This window comes from Brachyhypopomus gauderio, chromosome 16, assembly GCF_052324685.1.
Source record: "Brachyhypopomus gauderio isolate BG-103 chromosome 16, BGAUD_0.2, whole genome shotgun sequence".
Classification (NCBI taxonomy): domain Eukaryota; kingdom Metazoa; phylum Chordata; class Actinopteri; order Gymnotiformes; family Hypopomidae; genus Brachyhypopomus; species Brachyhypopomus gauderio.
In genome coordinates this window covers 5239880-5261715 of record NC_135226.1, presented here as the reverse complement: position 1 = coordinate 5261715, position 21836 = coordinate 5239880, and the positions used below count along the sequence as shown (strand labels likewise).

The following is a 21836-nucleotide window of genomic DNA, read 5'->3' as shown; positions in this document are numbered from 1 at the left end:
GACCTCATTATGGCAGCATAACACTAAATATAAATAAAGTCTCGGCAATATATTTATTCAAATCATTTCTACACATTGAGCTTAATGGAATTGTCTGTGCAAAATGCATTATTATTATTATTATAGCAAGGTCAGTGCTCTAGTTGGGTTGTGGGTTACTTTATCTTCGTTTAATGATTAGTCCCGCTGAACGACAGAGATATAATGTAAACAAGTCCATGTAAACAGGAGAGGGTGACACCCGGGTCCACTAGTCCAGCGGGCTCACACCCGGATTCCGCTCGGTGCTGCGCGCGACATGAGGGCCGAGCTCGCGGTGCTTGTAGCGCTGCTCATCGCTGCGCGCGCCTCGCAGGGTAAGAAGACTAAAGACCTTCCAGCTCATAGATCACGTTAGACACGTCGTCGTGCGTGGTCTATTCGGTGAACTCTTTAGTGTAGGCGCTTTCTCTCTGCTGTTCACCAGAGTCCTGCGTTGACCGGTGTGAGGACGGCTTCAATGCAACCAAAACGTGCCAATGTGACTCCATGTGCCTGTATTACCAGAGCTGCTGCACCGACTACGAATACGTCTGCCCTGCTTTGAGTAAGAGTAAAATATTCCCCTTTCTACAGTCACGTGGAATCCCAGCTGTGTGTGTTGGTGTGTGTTAATGAGTGGGCCAGGCACTGTTTAGTTTTCCCAAAGGTAATAGGATGAAGCAATTGAACGTAAGAGGTTACTGTGTGAAGTGATGGACCGAGGACACGTCCCTGAACACCCACAGGCCGTGGGGACACCTTCCTGTTTTTCCCAGAGGACGAGGACAACAGCACAGCCGTGCCCGTCGTGCCCAGAGCAGAGATCAGACGGTCCCAGACTGCACATCCATCCCCTACCGAACCGCCCACCGTGGTCACCACCCCACTCCCGAGCCGGGACCCTGATGCTGAGGTGTGTGGAGGAAGGCCGTTCGATTCCTTCACGCAGACTAAAAACGGCTCCATCTACGCGTTCAGGGGTGAGTGGTGTGGCACAACTCGCTGACACAATTAAACATGCTCTTGATTTTCATATTATCGTTATTAATTATTTATGTCGCAGTAGACGCACTCGTATTAAAATTTGTGTGCGCTTTGGTCGCCAAAAGGTGTGTGTGTGTGTTATCTTATCAGGTAAATATTTCTTTGAGCTGGGTGTAAAGTCAGTGTTGCCAGGTTACCCCAAACTAATTGAAGACGTTTGGGGAATTAAAGGTCCCATAGACGCAGCATTCACACGTTTCAACTGCCAAGGGAAGACGTACGTGTTCAAGGTGTGGACCACAACCACACGGAACACACGCTGAGATGATCAGTAATCTGTAGCTGCAGCAGTCTGAGGACACACACACACACACACACACTGCTTTCCAGGGGAACCAGTACTGGAGGTTTGACGATGGTGTTCTGGACCAAGACTTCCCCAGGAACATCTCCGTGGGGTTTGAGAACGTTCCGGCCGACGTGGACGGGGCCATCGCCATGCCTGCGCACAGCTACCACGGCAGAGAGAAGGCCTATTTCTTCAAAGGTCGGTGTCCATCGTGCAGATCTCAGAATTAAGAGATGATGACACCGTTTCAGGCGTCGTGATGACAGTCCACCCCCTCATATCTTCCCACCAAGGTGACCAGTATTACCAGTATGAGTTTAAGCAACAGCCGTCCCATGAGGAGTGTTTCTGGATGACCCGGAGGTTGCGATCTTCTCTTTTTACGCGATACGCAGACATGTACCGCAACCGCTGGACAGAACACTTCAGTCGCCTCTTCGGTGGATGTAAGACCGTGTGCATTTATGTTCTGAAGTTCTCTTATATAAAGTAACGGACCTTGATACTATATAGTTTTTGTTTCCTCCCAGACCCAAGCAGTATTGGTGGTGGTCGCTCTATCGACCGGGACTGGATTGGTGTCCAGTCTCCCGTGGATGCCGTGCTGGTTGGAAGGCTGTATGTCTCTCCTGGGTGGCCCAGTAGATGGCGCCCGAGTCTCGAGTCGAAGTGGGATCAACAGTGGAGCCAACAGAGAAACCGGCAACAACAGAACCAGCAACAGTGGGACCAGCTACAGAGAAACCGGCAACAACAGGACCAGCAACAGTGGGACCAGCTACAGAGAAACCGGCAACAACAGGACCAGCAACAGTGGGACCAGCTACAGAGAAACCGGCAACAGCAGAACCAGCAACAGTGGGACCAGCAACAGCAGAACCAGCAAGGGTGGGACCAGTGGGGCCAGCAGTGGGTTCCCAGGCGTAGACAGAACCGATCACCTTCTTGGGAGACGATAGCTGATAGAGGAGTTGGTGCAGGGCAGGAGTGGGCCCAGAGGTTTATCCAGAACCACTGGAGTCGGCAGGACCAGAGTCAGAGTGACGGCTACAGATACGACCCCTCCGAGAGTCCAGCGGGCTTCACCCTGCCGCCCAGGGGCCTGCCGTTGCAAAGCGTCTACTTCTTTAAAGGAGGTGATGGATCCAGACTTCTCTGCTTGCTGCAGTACCATTAGTTCACTACGATGTCACATAACGTCTCCCTCTGTCCACTGTCTCTGTTCCCAGATCAGTACTACAGGGTAAATTTGTGGACCAGGCGAGTTGACCGCACCGTTCCTCCATATCCACGACCGATTGGTACATACTGGCTGGGCTGCCCAGACGACCCAGGAGCTGAGAAGCGCTGAGTGGCTCTTTTAATATGCTGAATCTGGCAATGTTTAATTAATCTGATTCAAATAAATATGTAGCGTTCAAATAAATGTGTAGCATTTCAGGTGGATTGATTACGTAAATATGACGTGTTGCTCATGCCACGGGTTCAGTGAGTGAGTGAATGTTCAATTAAATCTAAAACCCAACTGAACCAAATTATATAGCATTATATAGGATTTATTAATCTATTAGGACATCTATTGTGAAATTGGTAAAATTGCTCAACATCAGTATATTTTTAAGGTTTTCTACCAGATTTTGTAGCTCTAGTTCAGATGTGAGGCTATGTGTACAAACTAGTCTCTGTGTGGTCAAAGGTATACCTACAGCAGAAAGTTCAACTCGCAAAGTTCAAACTATGAATATTGAATGATTAGAATGCCTGACTTCATTAGCACACTATGGGTTTGATTTTATTTCCATTAATAGAAGATCTCATTTCTTCTGTTTTACAGTTATAAAAAAACAAAAAAAAAAACAAAACATTTTTTGCAGCTTGAGTCTTTTGCACCGTTATCGTTGATGCTGTAAACATCAGCCTGAACAGTCACTGAGCAAACAGATCCACCCAGTAGCGTCCTACACATCACGAACAGTCATACTCAACCTGGTAACGGGCTGTTCGCTACAGACAAGACACTGCAAGCATAGCAGATGAGAGAAAAGGCTACGCATTTTACGACATTTGAGATACACTAAATGGCTCGAGCTATACAACATCCTACCTAAGAGTGACTGGCTAGCACTTCTGTTAGGGGCTCAACCTCTAAATGATGAAAATGTAAAGTGGACATTCAAAAATCCACTGTGAGCAGCCATGGAATATATTTAAATGGCTGATTCAACCTCACAGATGCCTTATATAAACATTCTCATAATTGGGCTCTTCATCTTGCACTGGCAGACTGTCATTAATAATCTCTGACAATGGGGATGCCTCTTCCGATGGAGCTACGGTCCCATACGGGGCCTCTGACAGAGCTATGGTTCCATACGGGGCCTCTGACGGAGCTACGGTGCCGTACGGGGCCTCTGACGGAGCTACGGTTCCGTACGGGGCCTCTGACGGAGCTACGTTGTCGTACAGGGCCTCTGTCTCAGAGGCTGCTCTGATATGACTGTTCACCCCTGACCCCCGTGCAGGGCCTTCAGGAACACTCTTGAGTATAGACGACAGTGGCCTCTTGGAGGCGCTGTTCTCTTGTGCGCCCCCCAACGCACGCGAAGAGTCGAGGGTGTTGTGTTTTCTGCGGCTGGGTTTCCTCATCACCACTTCGGAGGCCCCTCCCCCAGACACCTGCTCCCAGGCGCTAGCCCGAGCCCCCAGTTTCCTCCGCGGGGGCTTCTCCACGGTCTTGCCCTTGTCCTGGGGCCGCCCCACCTGCTCTTTCTGTCTCTGGAGGCTTCCCAGCCTGCGAAGAACTGCCTGCACAGGCCCCTCTGAGCCCCCCTCCCTCCTGCCCCCCCCCCGCGGAGCCTTCCCCAGCGTCACATAGACGGTGGTCACCTTCTCCACATCCGCCCGTGCCTCCCGCCCGTCGCCGGAGACCTGCAGCTGAAGGCTCTTCTTCCCGTTGGACAGCGTGCGCCTCCTGTTGGCCGGGACGGTGAGGTGCGTCCTTGACTCTGTCTGCAGCGGCTCAAACGAGGGCTCCGGCGTCCGCTCCTCCGCGGAGACGCTCGTCTCGTCGCTGACCTCGTCCCTCTCTCCTCCCACCTCCCCATGGAGCCCCGCCTCCCCCTGCAGGGTGGAGACCATCAGCACCCCCCAGGGGGCTTTGGGTTTGCGGGAGGGGGCGGGGACGGCGGTGACGGGCGGCTCCTGGCACGAACCACGACGCTCCTTGGGGCTGAACCTGGTGCCCTCGGCGAATGAAACGGAGGGCCGCTTGGCCTTGGCCATGCTGGAGGTGCGAGGGATGTCGAAGGCAGGTTCCACGTCCTCGCCGCCGAACGCACAAGGGTCGGGGAAGACGTTACACTTGGAGCTCAGCTCCTGAAACGCCCCCCTCACCACCGCTGCCTCGTCTGAGAACGGAGAACAACAACTCGAAACCGACAACCACCATTACGCAGGTCTACAAAGAGGGACACGTTTTCGGAACAAGGTAGTTTTAATTAATGTTTGTAAGGTACATAATGCCTCAATGCCACTCTAATTTTCATGGAATTCATCCATTGGAAGACTTATATAGACGTGTTAACTATATTTAAATATGTTCTAAATTTACTAGTAACTTCTGATTGGCTTGTGGATCTACATGACCCACTCAGTCATACATATATGGTCAAGAAGAACCAGGGGGGTTGGAGGGTGTGGCAGGGGGCGGAGCATGTACCTTCTGTGGGCGGGACACAATACACAGCCTCTCCGTCCTCATCGGTCTCGAAGGAGTCGGTGACCCAGCCGGAGGAGGGCGGCTCTATGAAGCTGTGGTTGAACGTGAGCTCGGGGTCGTGGTGAGAAACTGGGGACCACAAGAGAAAGCACCGGCGTTGGCTCTCCAAACGAGTCACGTGACGAGGAGCTGCGCTGCTCAAACGATACAACACGACTCCTTGAACCAAACTGCGCGTGAGCCGTCAGAACGGCCTACAGGAAGGGAGTCTGACCTGTGACACGGGGCAGCCCGGAGGACCAGAGGGTGAGGCAGGGCACAGCCGAGCCCATGTTGGCCAGAGCCGTGTAGACGTGATGCTTCACGCCACCTGCTGTACTCCCGTCCCCTACTGCCACCCTGTGGGTCAGGCACACCGCACACGTTAGCATGGATGCTACATACCCTGGATTACACACAGCTCTGTACCTACACACGTTAGCATGGATGCTACATACCCTGGATTACACACAGCTCTGTACCTACACACGTTAGCATGGATGCTACATACCCTGGATTACACACAGCTCTGTACCTACACACGTTAGCATGGATGCTACATACCCTGGATTACACACAGCTCTGTACCTACACACGTTAGCATGGATGCTACATACCCTGGATTACACACAGCTCTGTACCTACACACGTTAGCATGGATGCTACATACCCTGGATTACACACAGCTCTGTACCTACACACGTTAGCATGGATGCTACATACCCTGGATTACACACAGCTCTGTACCTGCGCACGTTAGCATGGACATAGCATCCACACTTACGTGTGCAGGTACAGAGATGCCATGGACCAAACACTGTTGTGTATGGTAAACACTGCTCGGGGTGGAGAGCTGACACTGTTCAGGTAAGATACGACACCTGTGTTTCCCGCCAGCGGGACTCCAACAGCAGCAACAGCAGAACAGTACGACGAGTATGAGCACTAGCAGAGGAATGAGGAGTCCAGCAATGAGACCTGCCCGCCTGCCTGGGTCACACACACACACACACACACACACACACACACACACGTAACACACCATGCTGACGGGGACTGAAGGAGTCTCATGGAAACATAAGTCTACTCACTGTAAGGACATGTCCCAGTGGCAGAATCACACGTGTCACCTCCGCAGTCACAGGACGAGGAGCAGTTTAATCCGTACAGGTGATCTGGACATGAACCGTTACAGCTGCAGGGCACAGACAACCTCTAGTGAGTCCCTGAAACCCCCCTACACAGGCAGCCTCTAGTGAGTCCCTGAAACCCCCCTACACAGGCAGCCTCTAGTGAGTCCCTGAAACCCCCCTACACAGGCAGCCTCTAGTGAGTCCCTGAAACCCCCCTACACAGGCAGCCTCTAGTGAGTCCCTGAAACCCCCCTACACAGGCAGCCTCTAGTGAGTCCCTGAAACCCCCCTACACAGGCAGCCTCTAGTTAGCTCCCTAAATCTCCTAAATCCCTCCTACAGTCCCACTCTCTCTCCACCCCCAGATGTCTTACCTCCTGCCCTGAAAGCCAGGGTGGCAAAGGCAACTTCCTGTCACATGATCACATTGGCCATGAAAACAGGGTCCACACAGGAAGCGGCAGGAATCCCCAAACATCCCATTGGGACAGGGCTGGTCGCACCTGCGGAGAGAGCAGGAACCGTGAACCGGCTGAACGCCACTGCACACACTTCACCTGCATGTTTAACGGGCGAGAAGCCATGTTTGAGGAACCGGGATCCAGCTCACGTAATTAAAATAACAAACATCATATTAATAACTATAATAACGGGAAAAGACTGAATTAACAATCTGGGGTGAATTGTTCTTTGTTGTTATGATATGCTCTGTGTTAACTACCCAGAAATGATTCAGAGGAACACAGTTTTCTTAAATTATTCAAATGAAAAGTGTTTCAGTGAGGAAATAACCGGTGCTAAGATGGCACCTGTTCTGTATATAAATGCCTGATAGTACCGTTACAGGCCAAAAACAGGAAACCTTGAAATGGAAACGAAAGTGAACATAAAACTGTATGAAACCACAACAGGAGAATCCAACGTGACATCGATGCCTGAAAACAGTCATGAAAAGGAAACAGGCTTAAATAAGACACAACATAATGACAAAATAACCCCCAGGTGGTGGGGCTACTGCAGGACAACACACCACCTGGGGGAAGGTGTGGACTGACATAAACAAGACACAATATAAACACACACTCAGAGCAGTGAGTCAGTCAGAGCAGTGAGAGAGCATTGAGACAGTGAGAGCTGTGAGACAGAGCAGTGAGACCGTCTGAGCAGGGAGCCAGTCAGCAGTGAGACAGAGCAGTGAGACAGTCAGAGCAGTGAGTCAAAGCAGTGAGACAGTCAGAGCAGAGAGACAGAGCAGTGAGACAGTTAGAGCAGTGAATCAGAGCAGTGAGACAGAGCAGTGAGACATTGCAGTGAGACAGTCAGAGCAGAGACAGTCTGAGCAATTAAACAGAGCAGTGAGACATTGCAGTGAGACAGTCAGAGCAGTGAGACAGTCAAAGCAGTTAGACAGAGCAGTGAGACAGTCAGAGCAGTTAGACAGAGCAGTGAGACAGTCAGAGCAGTGAGAGAGCAGTGAAACAGAGCAGTGAGACAGTCTGAGCAGTGAGACAAAGCAGTGACACAGTCAGAGCAGTGAGACAAAGCAGTGAGACAGTCAGAACAGTAAGACAAAGCAGTGAGACAGTCAGAGCAGTGAGACAGTCAGAGCAGTGAGACAGAGCAGTGAGACAGTCTGAGCAGTGAGACAGTCAGAGCAGTGAGACAAAGCAGTGAGACAGTCAGAGCAGTGAGTCAGAGCAGTGAGTCAGAGCAGTGAGACAGAGCAGTGAGACAGAGCAGTGAGACAGTCAGAGCAGTGAGACAGTCTGAGCAGTGAGTCAGAGCAGTGAGACAGTCAGAGCAGTGAATCAGAGCAGTGAGACAGTCTGAGCAGTGAGTCAGAGCAGTGAGACAGTCAGAGCAGTGAGACAAAGCAGTGAGACAGTCAGAGCAGTGAGACAGAGCAGTGAGACAGTCAGAGCAGTGAATCAGAGCAGTGAGACAGTCTGAGCAGTGAGTCAGAGCAGTGAGACAGAGCAATGAGACAGTCAGAGCAGTGAATCAGAGCAGTGAGACAGTCAGAGCAGTGAATCAGAGCAGTGAGACAGTCAGAGCAGTGAGTCAGAGCAGTGAGACAGTCAGAGCAGTGAGTCAAAGCAGTGAGACAGTCAGAGCAGAGAGACAGAGCAGTGAGACAGTTAGAGCAGTGAGACAGTCAGAGCAGTGAGACAGAGCAGTGAGACAGTCAGAGCAGTGAGTCAGAGCAGTGAGACAGTCAGAGCAGTGAGTCAAAGCAGTGAGACAGTCAGAGCAGAGAGACAGAGCAGTGAGACAGTCAGAGCAGTGAGACAGAGCAGTGAGACAGTCAGAGCAGTGAGACATTGCAGTGAGACAGTCAGAGCAGAGACAGTCTGAGCAATTAGACAGAGCAGTGAGACATTGCAGTGAGACAGTCAGAGCAGAGAGACAGAGCAGTGAGACAGTCAGAGCAGTGAGTCAGAGCAGTGAGACAGTCAGAGCAGTGAGACAGTCAAAGCAGTTGGACAGAGCAGTGAGAGAGCAGTGAAACAGAGCAGTGAGACAAAGCAGTGAGACAGTCAGAACAGTGAGACAAAGCAGTGAGACAGTCAGAGCAGTGAGACAGAGCAGTGAGACAGTCAGAGCAGTGAGACAGAGCAGTGAGACAGTCTGAGCAGTGAGACAGTCAGAGCAGTGAGACAAAGCAGTGAGACAGTCAGAGCAGTGAGTCAGAGCAGTGAGACAGTCTGAGCAGTGAGACAGAGCAGTGAGACAGTCTGAGCAGTGAGTCAGAGCAGTGAGACAGTCTGAGCAGTGAATCAGAGCAGTGAGACAGTCTGAGCAGTGAGACAGTCAGAGCAGTGAGACAAAGCAGTGAGACAGTCAGAGCAGTGAGACAGAGCAGTGAGACAGTCAGAGCAGTGAGACAGAGCAGTGAGACAGTCTGAGCAGTGAGTCAGAGCAGTGAGACAGTCTGAGCAGTGAGTCAGAGCAGTGAGTCAAAGCAGTGAGACAGAGCAATGAGACAGTCAGAGCAGTGAATCAGAGCAGTGAGACAGTCAGAGCAGTGAATCAGAGCAGTGAGACAGTCAGAGCAGTGAGACAGTCAGAGCAGTGAGACAGTCAGAGCAGTGAGTCAGAGCAGTGAGTCAGAGCAGTGAGACAGTCAGAGCAGTGAGACAGTCAGAGCAGTGAGACAGTCAGAGCAGTGAGTAGGCGAGTACGGCTCGATTCCCACCTGGGCCCTGTCCACCCGGGGTCACAGCTTGAGCACGCTCCTGTTAGCACATCACATGGCTCCTCCCTCCTGCAGCGAGGACACGCCTCTTGACAGCCGTTGCCATAGTAACCTGGCAGACAGGGTCGGTCGCAGCGTGAGCCATTCCAACCTGGAGCGCACGCGTCACACGAGCCGTCCTCCCTGTTGCAGGGCCTGCCGCCCACACAGTGCCCACAGCTACACACACACACACACACACACACACACACACACACACACACACACATTCAAACACAACACACTGACATCACAGAAGCCTCCCCAATCCCACGTTCCCCGGCCTCCCCCACCTCTCCGTGCAGCCGCTCCCATAGTAACCGTGAGCACACGGCTCTTTGCAGATGGGGCTCCTGTAGCCTGGCTCACACACACACTCGCCCGTGTCCGACACACACTCGCCGTGTCTGAGGTCACAGATGCACCGTCGGTCACAGGCTCCGCCCCACCACCCCTCCTGACACACGCAGTCCCCCGAGCGCTGTCGGCACGGCGACATGTAACAGCTACAGCGCAGGCTACATTTCTGCCCCCAGTAGCCCTGCTGACACAGGCAGAGCCCCGTGGCAGGGTCGCACGTCGACGCCCCGCCCGGGTGGCACGAACACGCCTTGGTGCACGTGAGACTCCACCAACCCTCCTCGCACGTGCAGTTGCCGCTGGCCGGGTCACAGCGACCGTGCCGGCCGCAGCGGCACACGTTCTGACACGCGTGGCCCCAGCGAGAGGGCAGACACGTGCACTTCCCCGTCACAGGGTCACAGCGACCGTGGGGGTGGCACGGGCACAGCTCACGACAGTCTGACCCCCAGAACTCAGGAGGGCAAGCTGCAGGGGGGGGGGGGGGGCAAAAAGAAACCAGAGGGGGGAGACACACGTGATGAAACAGATAATCGAAAAATCAAACAATACACAAGCAAAGTGCCATAAAGACTTAATGTTTTACGAATAAGTCACATAGTTTAGACCAACTATTGTAAAAGTATAAAAAATTTAAAACTCTAGGTATTGGAAATGCTTATTGACTCACAGGTTTTGCAGCGGAAGCCAAAGAAGCCGGGTTTACACCGGCACACTCCAGGATACACACACACTTCATCCTCTGTGCACGCCGTCGCCCCGACACACAGCGCTGCAGAATGATCACAGGGTCATTACAGAGCTCAGAACCCCATGATCACACCGACATGCTCACAAGAAAAAGGAATCTTCTTTGTGTTTGGAATTACAGAGAAATAATCAGAGATTTCACATTCAACTGTGTGTGGACTGTGTGCAGACAGTGTGTGAACTGTGTGAATTGTGTGGACTGTGTGCGGGCTGTGTGTGGACTGTGTGCGGACTGTGTGTGGACTATGGACTGTGTGTGAACTGTGTGTGGACTGTTTCTCACGTATAGAGCACTCGCCATCCTGCTGGGCCCATCCAGAACAACACACCAGAGAGGAGTCCCTGTTTACAACAGACAACAGCAAACATCTTACCCAGGGGTCACTGCAGTAACAACATCACAAGCATTATTGTATGTTTAATATAGATTACGTATTATTTCTTTTATAACCTTGAATAGAAGCAAAACAGGAAACAGTTCAAGCTTAGCTTTTACAGAATTCACAACGTTACAAAAGTATATTTGTGTAAAAAAAAAAAAAAGGTTTAAGGGTTTAAGAAAATGTTCAAAGGTTTAAGTAATGGTTTAAAGCTATAAAGGTTTAAGGAATGGTTAAAGTTAAGGAATGGTATAAAGGTTTAATGAAATATTTAAAGGTTTTGCGGTTTAAAGGTTAAATCGATGGTTTAAAGGTTTAGTGGTTTAAAGGTTAAAGAAATGATTTAAAGGTTTAGTGGTTTAAAGGTTAAAGGAATGATTTAAAGGTTTAGTGGTTTAAAGGTTAAAGGAATGGTTTAAAGGTTTAGTGGTTTAAAGGTTTTGAAGGTTTTCTCCAGTACCTGGGGCTCAGGCAGACGTTTCTTCCTGTGGGTGACAACTTGTGAGAGGAGGCCAGAGAGCAGAGGAGCAGGACCAGGACGGTCGGGACAGTATCCCGCAGCTCCATCACCCTGCGCCCTCCGCGGGACCCGCACCGCCGCTCCCTCCACGGGACAGGCAGCGTCGCACGCTCCACAGCAAGCCGAAGCTCCCACCACAGTCCCAGAACAGGCCGTGATCACTGGGGCGGCCCTGATCCGCTCTCCCCTCCCTCGCTCACTGGAAGTGTGCGCTGGGCCGAGCACAGAGATCAACCCCTACCAAACGCAGTTTCCTCTTCGACTTTCCTGGGGAAGGGAAGCCAGCTTCCTCCAATTCAATCGGCCACTGGGCTTTTGAAGACGCAATCGCTGCCTGGAATTCTGGGAAGAGGGCATTCTTCTGCAGCTGTGTGTGTGTGTGAGCATGCTCAGTTGCCATCGCTGGACACGCAGGCCAGATGCAGTAAGGCCCGTAAAGTATTAACCATGACACAAAGATGCACTGATACAATGATTTATTTGGATTTACAGGTCAATGTTGTACATATATCCATATCAAAAGAAAAGTGCCATCTTGTCGTAAGTCCTGTGGTTTGCAGGAGGTTGAGGGGACAGGGCAAAGGTCAATGAGTCTTTTTTTCTTTTTTTTTTACCACTGTGGTCTGAGAAGAGTCACCTGATCTTTGGTTTCCTCTAAAGGAAGGAGAGGCTTCCTCTCGGTGATAAGGGAACACCTAAAGGCACGTGCGAGAATACCCGCTTGAAGCCTCAGAAACATTTAGCACACCTCGTTTCCAAAATCTTTGGTCTTCCAATACATCCTGTTTTGTACCAAGGTTTAAAGACCTACTTGGATGGGACTAGTCTTACAGGAGGATGTAGGCTAATGTAGGTTTACCACAGGATGTCTGTAGCATTTATGACCGAGTCACATGGGCTAAAACGTCTTGATGTGAAGGACAGATGTGGGATTGTCTAATCAGGTTACACACTTGTGTCACACAAGCAAACCTGCGTTATACGCAGATGTGGCTGTGGAAGGTCTCAAACACTTATTGCTCCATGACACGTTACACATCTACGGCTATGAACCAGCAACCTTGGACTAAAGTCCACTGTAATCCTACACAAATGTTGATATTTAATGAAAATGCTTAGAATAACAATAACTCTGACTTTAACACAAACGCTGCGTAACGTGCAATAGCTCTATGTGCTTCTCCTCGGAGGCCTATGTGCTCTATGTGCTCTATATGCTCTATGTGCTTCTCCTCGGAGGCCTTTGGCGTGTAAATAGTGTGTGATGCCAGTAAAGCATCCCTGTGCTTGAGAGGTGCAAAAACTCAGATATTTTTGAGCATTTGCACGGAATTAGTAAAACCTGATGGGATTAGTTTAACCTGATGGGGTTAGTTTAACCTGATGGGGTTAGTATAACCTGATGGGGTTAGTATAACCTGATGGGGTTAGTAAAACCTGATGGGGTTAGTTTAACCTGATGGGGTTAGTTTAACCTGATGGGGTTAGTATAACCCGATGGGGTTAATGTAACCCGACAGGATTAGTATAACCTGATGGGGTTAGTTTAACCTGAAAGGTTTAGTAAAACCTAATGGGATTAGTAAAACCTGATGGGGTTAGTTTAACCTGAGGAGGTTTTATGGGTTGTTTTACAGAAGGGAAGTGTACTGATGCAGGACTGTGCAGGTTGTTAACGTGACGGATGCTGCGCGTTGGGCGGGACTAAAACCACAGAGAAACGTCGTAATCATGACAATCACCACCTCTCCCTGTCAAACGAACCCATAATCCTGTCTGAATATGCCTCTTTCTCTGCCTCTGCTTTTGAAAGTGAAATGTTGAAAGCAAAATATTTTAACCAGCTGCAGTTTTAGAGCAAAGGTTTGTGTGATGTTTGTATGTACATTTTATATACAATTGTAGCACAAACTGAGGTCACATTTATGTACAATAATGTTAACTACTTGTCCTGAACTAAAGGTCTTTCTGAAGAGCCCAGTTATTGCATGCTTATAATGAATTTTACATATTTTACATTATTTTTACAGAAATTCATAAGGCATGTTGAAAACAAGATCAGAATTATCTAATTATTGCTGAGATAATAATAATAATTAAAAATTAAAAATATCAGAATTATCGGTGAACAAACCATGCAATATTAATCAAGCCAGTGCGGTCGTCAAAAAAAATAATAACCAAAACCACTGATGCCCCCTGATGGCAGAAAATGGTAATGGTGTGATTGTCTGACATTACTCTTAATACATACTGATATTTTTAATTAACATAAAAAAATTACTCTACAAAAATAACAATTTAAACTCTTTGTAAAACACATTATAATATTATAGCAAATATAGAATTTTAGTATATAAAATAGAACATTTATACATTTTTTAGTTTTTCCACTGCTGCATTTTCCCATTAGAACATTTTGAAGAGTCTGAGTCATGTGATCCAGACTCTCTGTTCTTTTCTCTGGGTAACTATAGATTAAAAACCCTGTAGCACGTGCAGTATAAAATCTGTACACCTTTGTGGGAGGGTCCAAGGTCCCAGGCAGGGGCGTGGGTGGGCGGGGCAGGGACGTGGGTGGGCGGGGCAGGTAGCTCTCAGGGAGAACGCCTGGGCTCTGCCTCCATTTCGTCGTCGGGGGTGAGGATCTCCCAGGCGGAGCTGGAGGCCTGTTCACTGGGGCTGTGCGTGCTGCCCGAGCGAGTCAGGAAGCCAAAGCTGAAGGAGAAGAACACACATCTCAGAAAGACGGAGGGAGAGCTCCTCACTGCCACAGCAGAACACTTCTAATAAACCTTCTCCCACTGCTGGAGATCGGTGCAGACATAAAATATTTATGCTTCTTGCTTCCTGTCCTCTCAGATCTAAAGATGATTCTTTCAGTTAAATTCTTTATTATTTTTATTTTGTCCTAGTCAGTCAGACTTACAGGTTTCTTATGCGTGATTCTGGAGGTTTGCTGTCTGTACAGTCAACAGTGTTGTCCACGGCGACCCTCCGCTCAAACAACGGGCTTTTCTCTTCATCTCTGCCGAGCACAAACATAAATGTTTTTTAATCGACCCCACGGCGGGGATCGCCCGAGCGCTAAAGCCCGCTGAAACACGGCTGACGTTTCACCTTCTGCACACGTCCTCTGGGATTCCCAGCATTTTGGCTTTGATCACAGTTCTCTGCTTCTGGATGGCAGACCGGACTGCTTCTAGCAGGAAGCCTGGACACCTTTCATCGTTGAGGATCTCCCTGAGTCCAGCACATGAAGACCAGTGGAGAGGGCAGGAGAGACAGAGTCAGCAATGTGAACGAGGCAGTGCTGCCAAACTATTATTATTATAAATACTATTAATGAAATAAATATATCAGATCAGATTCAGTTGCAGACGATGCTCAAACTGTCGGTATCGGTATTAGAAGAGCTCACACTTCTAGAAGACCTCTCTCCTCCAGAAGAGCTCACACCTCTAGAAGAGCTCACACCTCTAGAAGAGCTCACACCTCTAGAAGAGCTCACACATCTAGAAGAGCTCACACCTCCAGCCAAACACCCAGGTCAGCCCGGTTCAGCCCGGTTCAGCCCGGCTCACCTCTGGTAGTAGGCAAGTTCTTCTTGCACCAGGAAGAGGTTGGCCTTCAGCTCGTTCCTCTCAAACAGCATGTCCCGCACCTCCTGCTTGGTGAAACAGGGCCGGTTCGGGTCCTTCAGGTCGATGACCATCTTACCAGTGAGGTCAACAGCTGGGCTGCTCTGCAGCAGGAAGTACACCGATGACAACACAGGAAGTGAAACTACACAGGGCAGGGTACACAGATACTGAGTGGAATACTGCTCAACTCATGTGAGCTAAGATTTCTAACGTAATGATTCCATACTCCACATTTATACAGCAGGAAGTGACGATACCCTGGGGTAATGAGCTAATGTAAGACATTAACAGTCCATATTTAAATATGCAGCTCCATAATAGGCTAATACAGTGGTTCCCAAAGTGGGGGGCGCGCCCCCTAGGTGGGGCGCGGAGCTATTGCAGGGGGGGCGCGGAGCTTGGAAGTAAAACGGGATGCACCGATTCCGATATTAATATCTGAAACAATTCTAGATCGGGTATCGGTGACAATGTGACCGATCCATAAAAACAGATCTATTCAGTCTAATTCTATGCTTGTATTGCTTGCTTTTCGGAGTTAGTTCAACCTTAAATATCCACTCTGTCCCGGATAGAAGTGAACCTGGACAGTTAACAGTGAACAGTTAACAGTGAAACGCGAAGCACACAGAGGAGAGGTGAATCACTGACTCGTACTCGCGCTGGTGCTATTCCACTTAGTCCGTTTATTTGCTGGTTGACCAAATTAAACCTGGGCTCCAGCACTACTTGACTGTTCATACATGAACTGGTGAGTTGCCCAAAGCTCATTGAATGCGTTACTTACAGAAATGAAATAATGATAAAATAAAGAGCAGTGGTCTGAGTCAACAATATTCCATACGCGCACTCAACTCGCTCCCTTAAAGAGACAGTACACATATTTCTGGCCGTTACATGCTTTGTGCTCTGCGTGATGTCTGCGCTTGCAAACTAGCCGCATATGAATTGCTGTTTCTCTTATTTCATCTCCTTATTTATTTTAAATTATATTTAGAATTCTTGAACCATTTAAAAGGTTTCTTGCAGTTTATTTTTTTCATGTTTGACCAAAGTTGTGAACCTATTGTTTTTGTAAGTTTCAGGTTCTTTGGTATTATTTATTTTACATTCAATGTTATATTCATAATTGCACTGACTGAACAAATGCAAGTTGTGTTGTTTTTACATGTTTTTGTGTGTGTTTAAGTGTGCTATACTGGTACAGAGTTTTCAATAAACTTCTAATTCAGTATGTCTGTGTTTAAAAAAAAAAAAGGTTTAAGTCGATTCAGCACAGTTTTACTCTATCGCCGATACTAAGCCTCAGACATCTGAATCGGTATCGGAAGTGAAAAACGTGAATCGGTACATCCCTAATCAATATGGGGGGGGGGGGGGGGGGGGGGGGCGCAAAAATATTCTCATCTACTAAAGGGGGGCACGGCAGAAAAAGTTTGGGAACCACTGGGCTAATAGTAGGCGAATAATAAGCTAATTATAGCCTAACAATAGGCTAATACCAGGCTAGTAGTAAGCTAATAATCTAATTATAGCCTAATAATAGGCAAATACCAGGCTAATAATAGGCTACTTTTCATAAAAGCAGTCAAGCCTAAACAATGTTTTAACTGATATTTTTGTGTAGACCTGTGGATTATCCTGTTTCTATGTGTTCACATTTATTTCTCCAGTTGACTATTTACACTCCGTATAGGTTGGTAGTAGTAACATTTATAAAATAATTGCACCCATTCAGATTTCTAAACAGGCCAGAATGCATGCTGTATTGTCTACAGCACAATGTCTTTTTGTCATTATTAAAACTGAATAAAGCATAAATGTTTTTAAGAGCACGATTTTCTTGCTAGCGATGACAACTGACTAATGAGCAAATACAGATGTCAGCCACTCTCACGCATGTATGTAGTGAGTGGAGCTCAGACTGTAGAGAACATGTCAGCAAAGACGGACATGTGTCCTCTTACCATCCCTTTAAATCACGTTACTCAACACTGTGATACAATTAATATGTACAATGTGATGTTACACATCCCCACACAACACAACACACCCCCAACACACCCCTACACACCCCCAACACACCCACAAACTCTTGGAACATGCAAGGACGAGAATAATAATATCCTTTAGCCGACAGCAAAACACACACACACACTCACACACACACACACACACACTCACACACACACACACACACACACACACACACTTACCGAGCTGGCAGGAGTGTGTGTGCTGGCCTGCTCCAGCTGTGTGGTGAGACGTTGGATCTCCTTCTGTTTCTCACACAGGTCCGTCTCCAGGTCGGCTCTCCTCTCCACAGCACTCCTCACCTGCGCCTCCATCATGGTCTGTCTGTGTCTCAGCTCCCCGTTCATCTTCATGAAGCGCTCCAGCTGCTCCTGGAGCTGCGGTACACACAAACACACACACACATACACACACACAAACACACCAAATACAGCTTCTGTTTAATCAAAACATTATCATAATGGACATATGCAGTTCTGTTATAAACAAGCTATAACTACTCTGAATGATGACATGATGAAGATACAAACATCAAAAGTATCTAAAAGTATCCAATAGTATCTAATTGTTTCCAATAGTGTCTAATATTAACCAATAGTATCTAATAGTGTCTAATAGTATATTATTGTTTCTAATAGTGTGTAATAGTGTCTAATAACATATAATAGTATCAAATAGTATCTTATTGTTTTTAACAGTGTCTAATAGTATCTTTATTGATTCTAATAGTGTCTAATAGCATCCAATATCATCCTATAATATCTAGTAGCCAGCCGTTTATTTTAACACACTTCATTTATATGTAATGTTGTTTTTTTCTATCAATGGACAGGATTTAGCAGAATGCTTTAAATATCCACATTTATATTGTAAATGCATTTGTATATAATACTGTTTATACAAACATTGATAAATATTGATGTATGTGCAATTATTTACAATTTTAATTATTGCACATACATCAATATTTATCAATGTTTGTTAAATGATTCATGAACACGAAGATAAATGCTTCATACATACATGTACAAAATACCCAGAAATAGCCTGCCCTTTAATAAACATACCCACAAATTACCTGCCTTTTAATAAACATAATCACAAATTACCTGCCCTTTAATAAAACATACCCAGGAATCACATGCCCTTTAATAAACATAGCCAGAAATAACCTGCCCTTTAATTAAATGGTTTCTTTTCTGACAGAGACCAGCAGAAACATGGCACAGCTGTGCAGAGAACAGTCAGTCCATAACTCCTGAATATAATGGACCATAACACGTTGCAGGCTACAGCTTGACTGCCTAATAATATGAGAACTCCATGTATATATCTACACTTCAATACTAATAATGTCAGTATCTTTTAATGGCTAAGAATTGGTTTGGCTAGTTTTCCCTTCATGTAAAGACCAAGCATGCTGAAGTTAGAGAACAGAACAGCTCCACTAAACCTCAAAAACCTGAATACCATATATAACATAATAACATGAATATAACATGAATAACATATATAAATGTAATATGATTTGACTATATCAGAGCTACAAATAAGGTACATATCAGACCCGTAACCTCTGAACCACACCTCTAACCTCTGAACTACACCCCTAACCTCTGAACCACACACCTAACCTTTGAACCACACCCCAAACCTCTGAACTACACCCCAAACCTCTGAACTACACCCGAAACCTCTGAACTACACCTGAAACCTCTGAACCACACCCCAAACCTCTGAACCACACCCCAAACCTCTGAACTACACCCGAAACCTCTGAACTACACCCGAAACCTCTGAACCACACCTGCTGGGAGTCGTGCTACTGTACACCAACCGCCACAGCAGCATTGCTACTGAAAGAGCTACGGAGGAGCCATGATACTAGATGGGCTTAAATCGAAACTAAAAGCATCGTTATATGACACTGGCCCCTCAGATCCCATGATCTGACTGTGTGTGTGTGTGTGTGTGTGTGTGTGTGTGTGTGTGTGTGTGTGTGTGTGTGTGTGTGTGTGTCCATACCGCTTCCACCTCCTTAGACATGGTAGATATCTCTTGCACTTTTGCCCTGAGTTGATCCCTCTGTTTGTCCACCACATCTTTGAGTTTGAGCATCACCTCCCTCTCCTGTCTGTGCGTCTGGTCTGAGCCACGTTAGAGAACACATGTTCACCGCGTAAGAAAGAGCCCCAGTTCTAAATATTCACAGCACAAAAAGTTTCCATAGTGTCACAACCAAATACACTGTGGGCAGAAACAACCATTACATTCATACTGGAAACAACCTTTTAGAACTTATACTGAAGTGAAATTAAATCTGAATTCCCACTTAAACTCTGTGTCACTGACCCCACAGTGATAGTATAACAGATATATATTTGAAATGGATTACATATCAGTAACCCCACTGAACTTAAATTAACTCTTTCAGACCGCGACATTTATATACATTATATAGATTTTTAAAATCCCAGTCTTTTGAAATTCATTCACCACAGACAAGACAGAGTAAATGTCTTAGTAAATGTCATAACATTTTCATATTTATAACAGTTTCATAATAGCATCATAACATTCAGTGCATTTAAAACACTGTAACTCTATATGATGTGGAACTATTGAGTAAAAATACTAACGTCACACCGGGTTTTTTAATCTATAAATACACTTATAATAAAGACCAGCCATCCTCCAGCCTTGGACATGGGGTTAAAATGAAAATGAAACAGACACACACAAAAGTATCAAAGCCTGGTAGAAACGAATTCAGTTTCACTCATGGTCCTGATATACGTTTTATTGTTATGTAAAGCATGACAAAGATGATGGTTGAATGACGCTAACATTGCTGTGTGGGGCCTCTGTGAACTGGACACAGTGTTGGTGTGAGTATGGTGGTGAGGATGCGTCTAGACGGACCGTAGGTGGTGAGGATGCGTCTAGACGGACTGTAGGTGGTGAGGATGCATCTAGACCAGGCGTACTCAACTAAATTTGTCCGCGGTCCAATTTTGACCGATACCTGTGATCAGAGGTCCAGTGCAGCTGGGATGGCGAACGTAAGTTGTTGAGCGGGGGTGGCGAACGTAACACTCGTGACAGAGTGTTTTTTCAATAGCCCTGAAATAAATGCTCTGGTTTTGTTTTGGTCCGTATCCAGTTAATCAGGAATGAGATTGGGTCCGGACAGGACTGCGTTCGGGTCCGGATCCGGACCGCGGTCCGCCAGTTGAGTACCCCTGGTCTAGACGGACTGTATGTGGTGAGGATGCGTCTAGACGGACTGTAGGTGGTGAGGATGCGTCTAGACGGACCGTACCTTCCTTAGAGAGTGAACTCTGCAGGCGTCCCAGCAGGTCCTGGTTCTCCTCCTGCAGCTGCAGGACCTGGGCCTGCACATCGTCCACCCTCCGCCTCCACTTCTGCTCCTGTCTCCCGTCCCGTGGGAACACCCAAAAGATCAGTTACTGCGCAACACACCCACACACACACCCACACACTCTCTCCGTCAACAATGTGAACAATGTTGCCACACACATAAGGCTACCGTAAACCTCTGCATTCTGATATTAAATCATCTCGATTATGTGATCAATTGATCACCCTGAAGTTTGAAGGTGCTAGTACCTTCACGTGATGCAACATAACCTGTGTGTGTAAGACGTGTATTACAGAATGCACTCTACCCCACAAACACACACAAGTTCACGTGTACTGTCCAACAGCAGGACGTGCAGGCTTCAGTCAGGCCTGTACTGTATGTCCACAGTCCTACACTTACAAGAAACGTAAGGACACATTACAGAGACATACACTCTTAGTCTTTTGTTGGACATGTCTGTTTGTTTATTATGAGAAACCTACAGGCCTAATGAGTTGCATTTGGATTATTTAAGCTAAAACGAGCTGTCCTACACTGCCACGTCTATGCTGCATGTCGTTATGGCTCTTAATAACGTCTTTAGGACGTTTGACACCGCGCTGCTGGTTAGTGGACGGACCGCCCGGACTCCTCCGTCCACCGGGTCTCTCACCCCGGTGTCCCCGTCCTCCTCGTTTTCTTTGGCGTTTCTCTTCTTCTGTTGTCCCTGCAGTGTCTCGAAAGCTCGCAGTATGTCCTCTTCCTTGGACCTCTGGGTTCGGTTGCTGGCGGCGAAACTCTCCAGGAGCTCCAGCACTTTCACTATTTTGGGCACCAGACCCTCCACGGGCTCCTTCCCGCAGGCGTCAATAAGTTTCTCCACTTCGGAACCGATCGCTTTGGCGATCTCATACACGTCGTCCACCGTGAGGACCGAAAACGTCCTCTCGAAACACTCGCTGCGCTTTCCGAGGTCCCGGTTCTGTTCGTCCGCGTCCATCGCGGTTCCGTGTGTCGCGAGCGCGTCACGTCGCTTTCGGTTTGACTCCCGCTCACCGAGCTCGCGAACTTGAGTCGTTTACTGTCGGTTAAAGGTAAATATAGCTACATTACGGACATTATATTCCGGTTGCATAAAAAAGACAGATATCCGGGGTCGTCGGTCGTCTCCGGTTGCACTACCTGATCCACCGGACCGTCCCCGACACGTCGTGACACGCATGTGACGCGTCCGTCCTCCCGCGAGCTGGAGGAATCCCGCGCTCGAGCGCAACCGAACAGGCGCTCGTGCACTAACGACTAACG

At 47.7% G+C, this 21836-nt stretch overlaps 3 protein-coding genes across 4 annotated transcripts; 1 reads left to right on the top strand and 2 right to left on the bottom strand.

The window, feature by feature from the left end:
* Positions 1 to 22: 22 nt before the first annotated feature.
* vtna (vitronectin a) lies at positions 23 to 3132 on the top strand. 2 transcript variants are annotated; one of them, XM_076976209.1, is made up of 8 exons: positions 23 to 356; positions 467 to 586; positions 768 to 1001; positions 1156 to 1295; positions 1396 to 1552; positions 1648 to 1800; positions 1885 to 2490; positions 2584 to 3132. In XM_076976209.1, the coding sequence occupies exons 1-8, from the start codon at positions 299 to 301 to the stop codon at positions 2703 to 2705; spliced, it is 1590 nt and encodes a 529-aa protein (XP_076832324.1). In that variant the 5' UTR covers positions 23 to 298; the 3' UTR covers positions 2706 to 3132. The 2 variants fall into 2 exon arrangements, with proteins under 2 accessions (XP_076832324.1, XP_076832323.1); XM_076976208.1 differs by lacking the exons at positions 23 to 356; positions 467 to 586 and having other exon boundaries at positions 599 to 1295.
* scarf1 (scavenger receptor class F, member 1) lies at positions 3121 to 11730 on the bottom strand. The gene is made up of 11 exons (XM_076976206.1): positions 11430 to 11730; positions 10873 to 10931; positions 10510 to 10611; positions 9773 to 10307; positions 9441 to 9659; positions 6619 to 6747; positions 6203 to 6306; positions 5993 to 6101; positions 5347 to 5471; positions 5073 to 5201; positions 3121 to 4761 (listed from the first exon to the last, which is right to left on the bottom strand). The coding sequence occupies exons 1-11, from the start codon at positions 11534 to 11536 to the stop codon at positions 3581 to 3583; spliced, it is 2799 nt and encodes a 932-aa protein (XP_076832321.1). The 5' UTR covers positions 11537 to 11730; the 3' UTR covers positions 3121 to 3580.
* Positions 11731 to 12021: 291 nt separating this feature from the next.
* Positions 12022 to 21836, bottom strand: rilp (Rab interacting lysosomal protein). Its single transcript, XM_076976211.1, has 8 exons — positions 21205 to 21836; positions 20490 to 20598; positions 19193 to 19314; positions 17350 to 17544; positions 15074 to 15234; positions 14610 to 14732; positions 14419 to 14517; positions 12022 to 14207 (listed from the first exon to the last, which is right to left on the bottom strand). Exons 1-8 carry the CDS (start codon positions 21529 to 21531, stop codon positions 14087 to 14089), a joined length of 1257 nt encoding a protein of 418 aa, XP_076832326.1. The 5' UTR covers positions 21532 to 21836; the 3' UTR covers positions 12022 to 14086.

What these genes read in the sequence shown, in the direction of transcription:
- vtna (XM_076976208.1), top strand. Translation starts at nt 735, where the DNA reads ATGGACCGAGGACACGTCCCTGAACACCCACAGGCCGTGGGGACACCT. An exon ending in GGAAGACGTACGTGTTCAAG is followed by an intron (nt 1,296 to 1,395) that starts GTGTGGACCACA and finishes ACTGCTTTCCAG; the next exon opens with GGGAACCAGTACTGGAGGTT. An exon ending in GAAGGCCTATTTCTTCAAAG is followed by an intron (nt 1,553 to 1,647) that starts GTCGGTGTCCAT and finishes CTTCCCACCAAG; the next exon opens with GTGACCAGTATTACCAGTAT.
- scarf1 (XM_076976206.1), bottom strand. Translation starts at nt 11,536, where the DNA reads ATGGAGCTGCGGGATACTGTCCCGACCGTCCTGGTCCTGCTCCTCTGC. An exon ending in GGATGGCGAGTGCTCTATAC is followed by an intron (nt 10,612 to 10,872) that starts GTGAGAAACAGT and finishes ATCATTCTGCAG; the next exon opens with CGCTGTGTGTCGGGGCGACG. An exon ending in CGGGCTGCCCCGTGTCACAG is followed by an intron (nt 5,202 to 5,346) that starts GTCAGACTCCCT and finishes TGTGGTCCCCAG; the next exon opens with TTTCTCACCACGACCCCGAG.
- rilp (XM_076976211.1), bottom strand. Translation starts at nt 21,531, where the DNA reads ATGGACGCGGACGAACAGAACCGGGACCTCGGAAAGCGCAGCGAGTGT. An exon ending in AGGAGGACGGGGACACCGGG is followed by an intron (nt 20,599 to 21,204) that starts GTGAGAGACCCG and finishes GACGGGAGACAG; the next exon opens with GAGCAGAAGTGGAGGCGGAG. An exon ending in TGTCTAAGGAGGTGGAAGCG is followed by an intron (nt 17,545 to 19,192) that starts GTATGGACACAC and finishes TGTGTACCGCAG; the next exon opens with CTCCAGGAGCAGCTGGAGCG.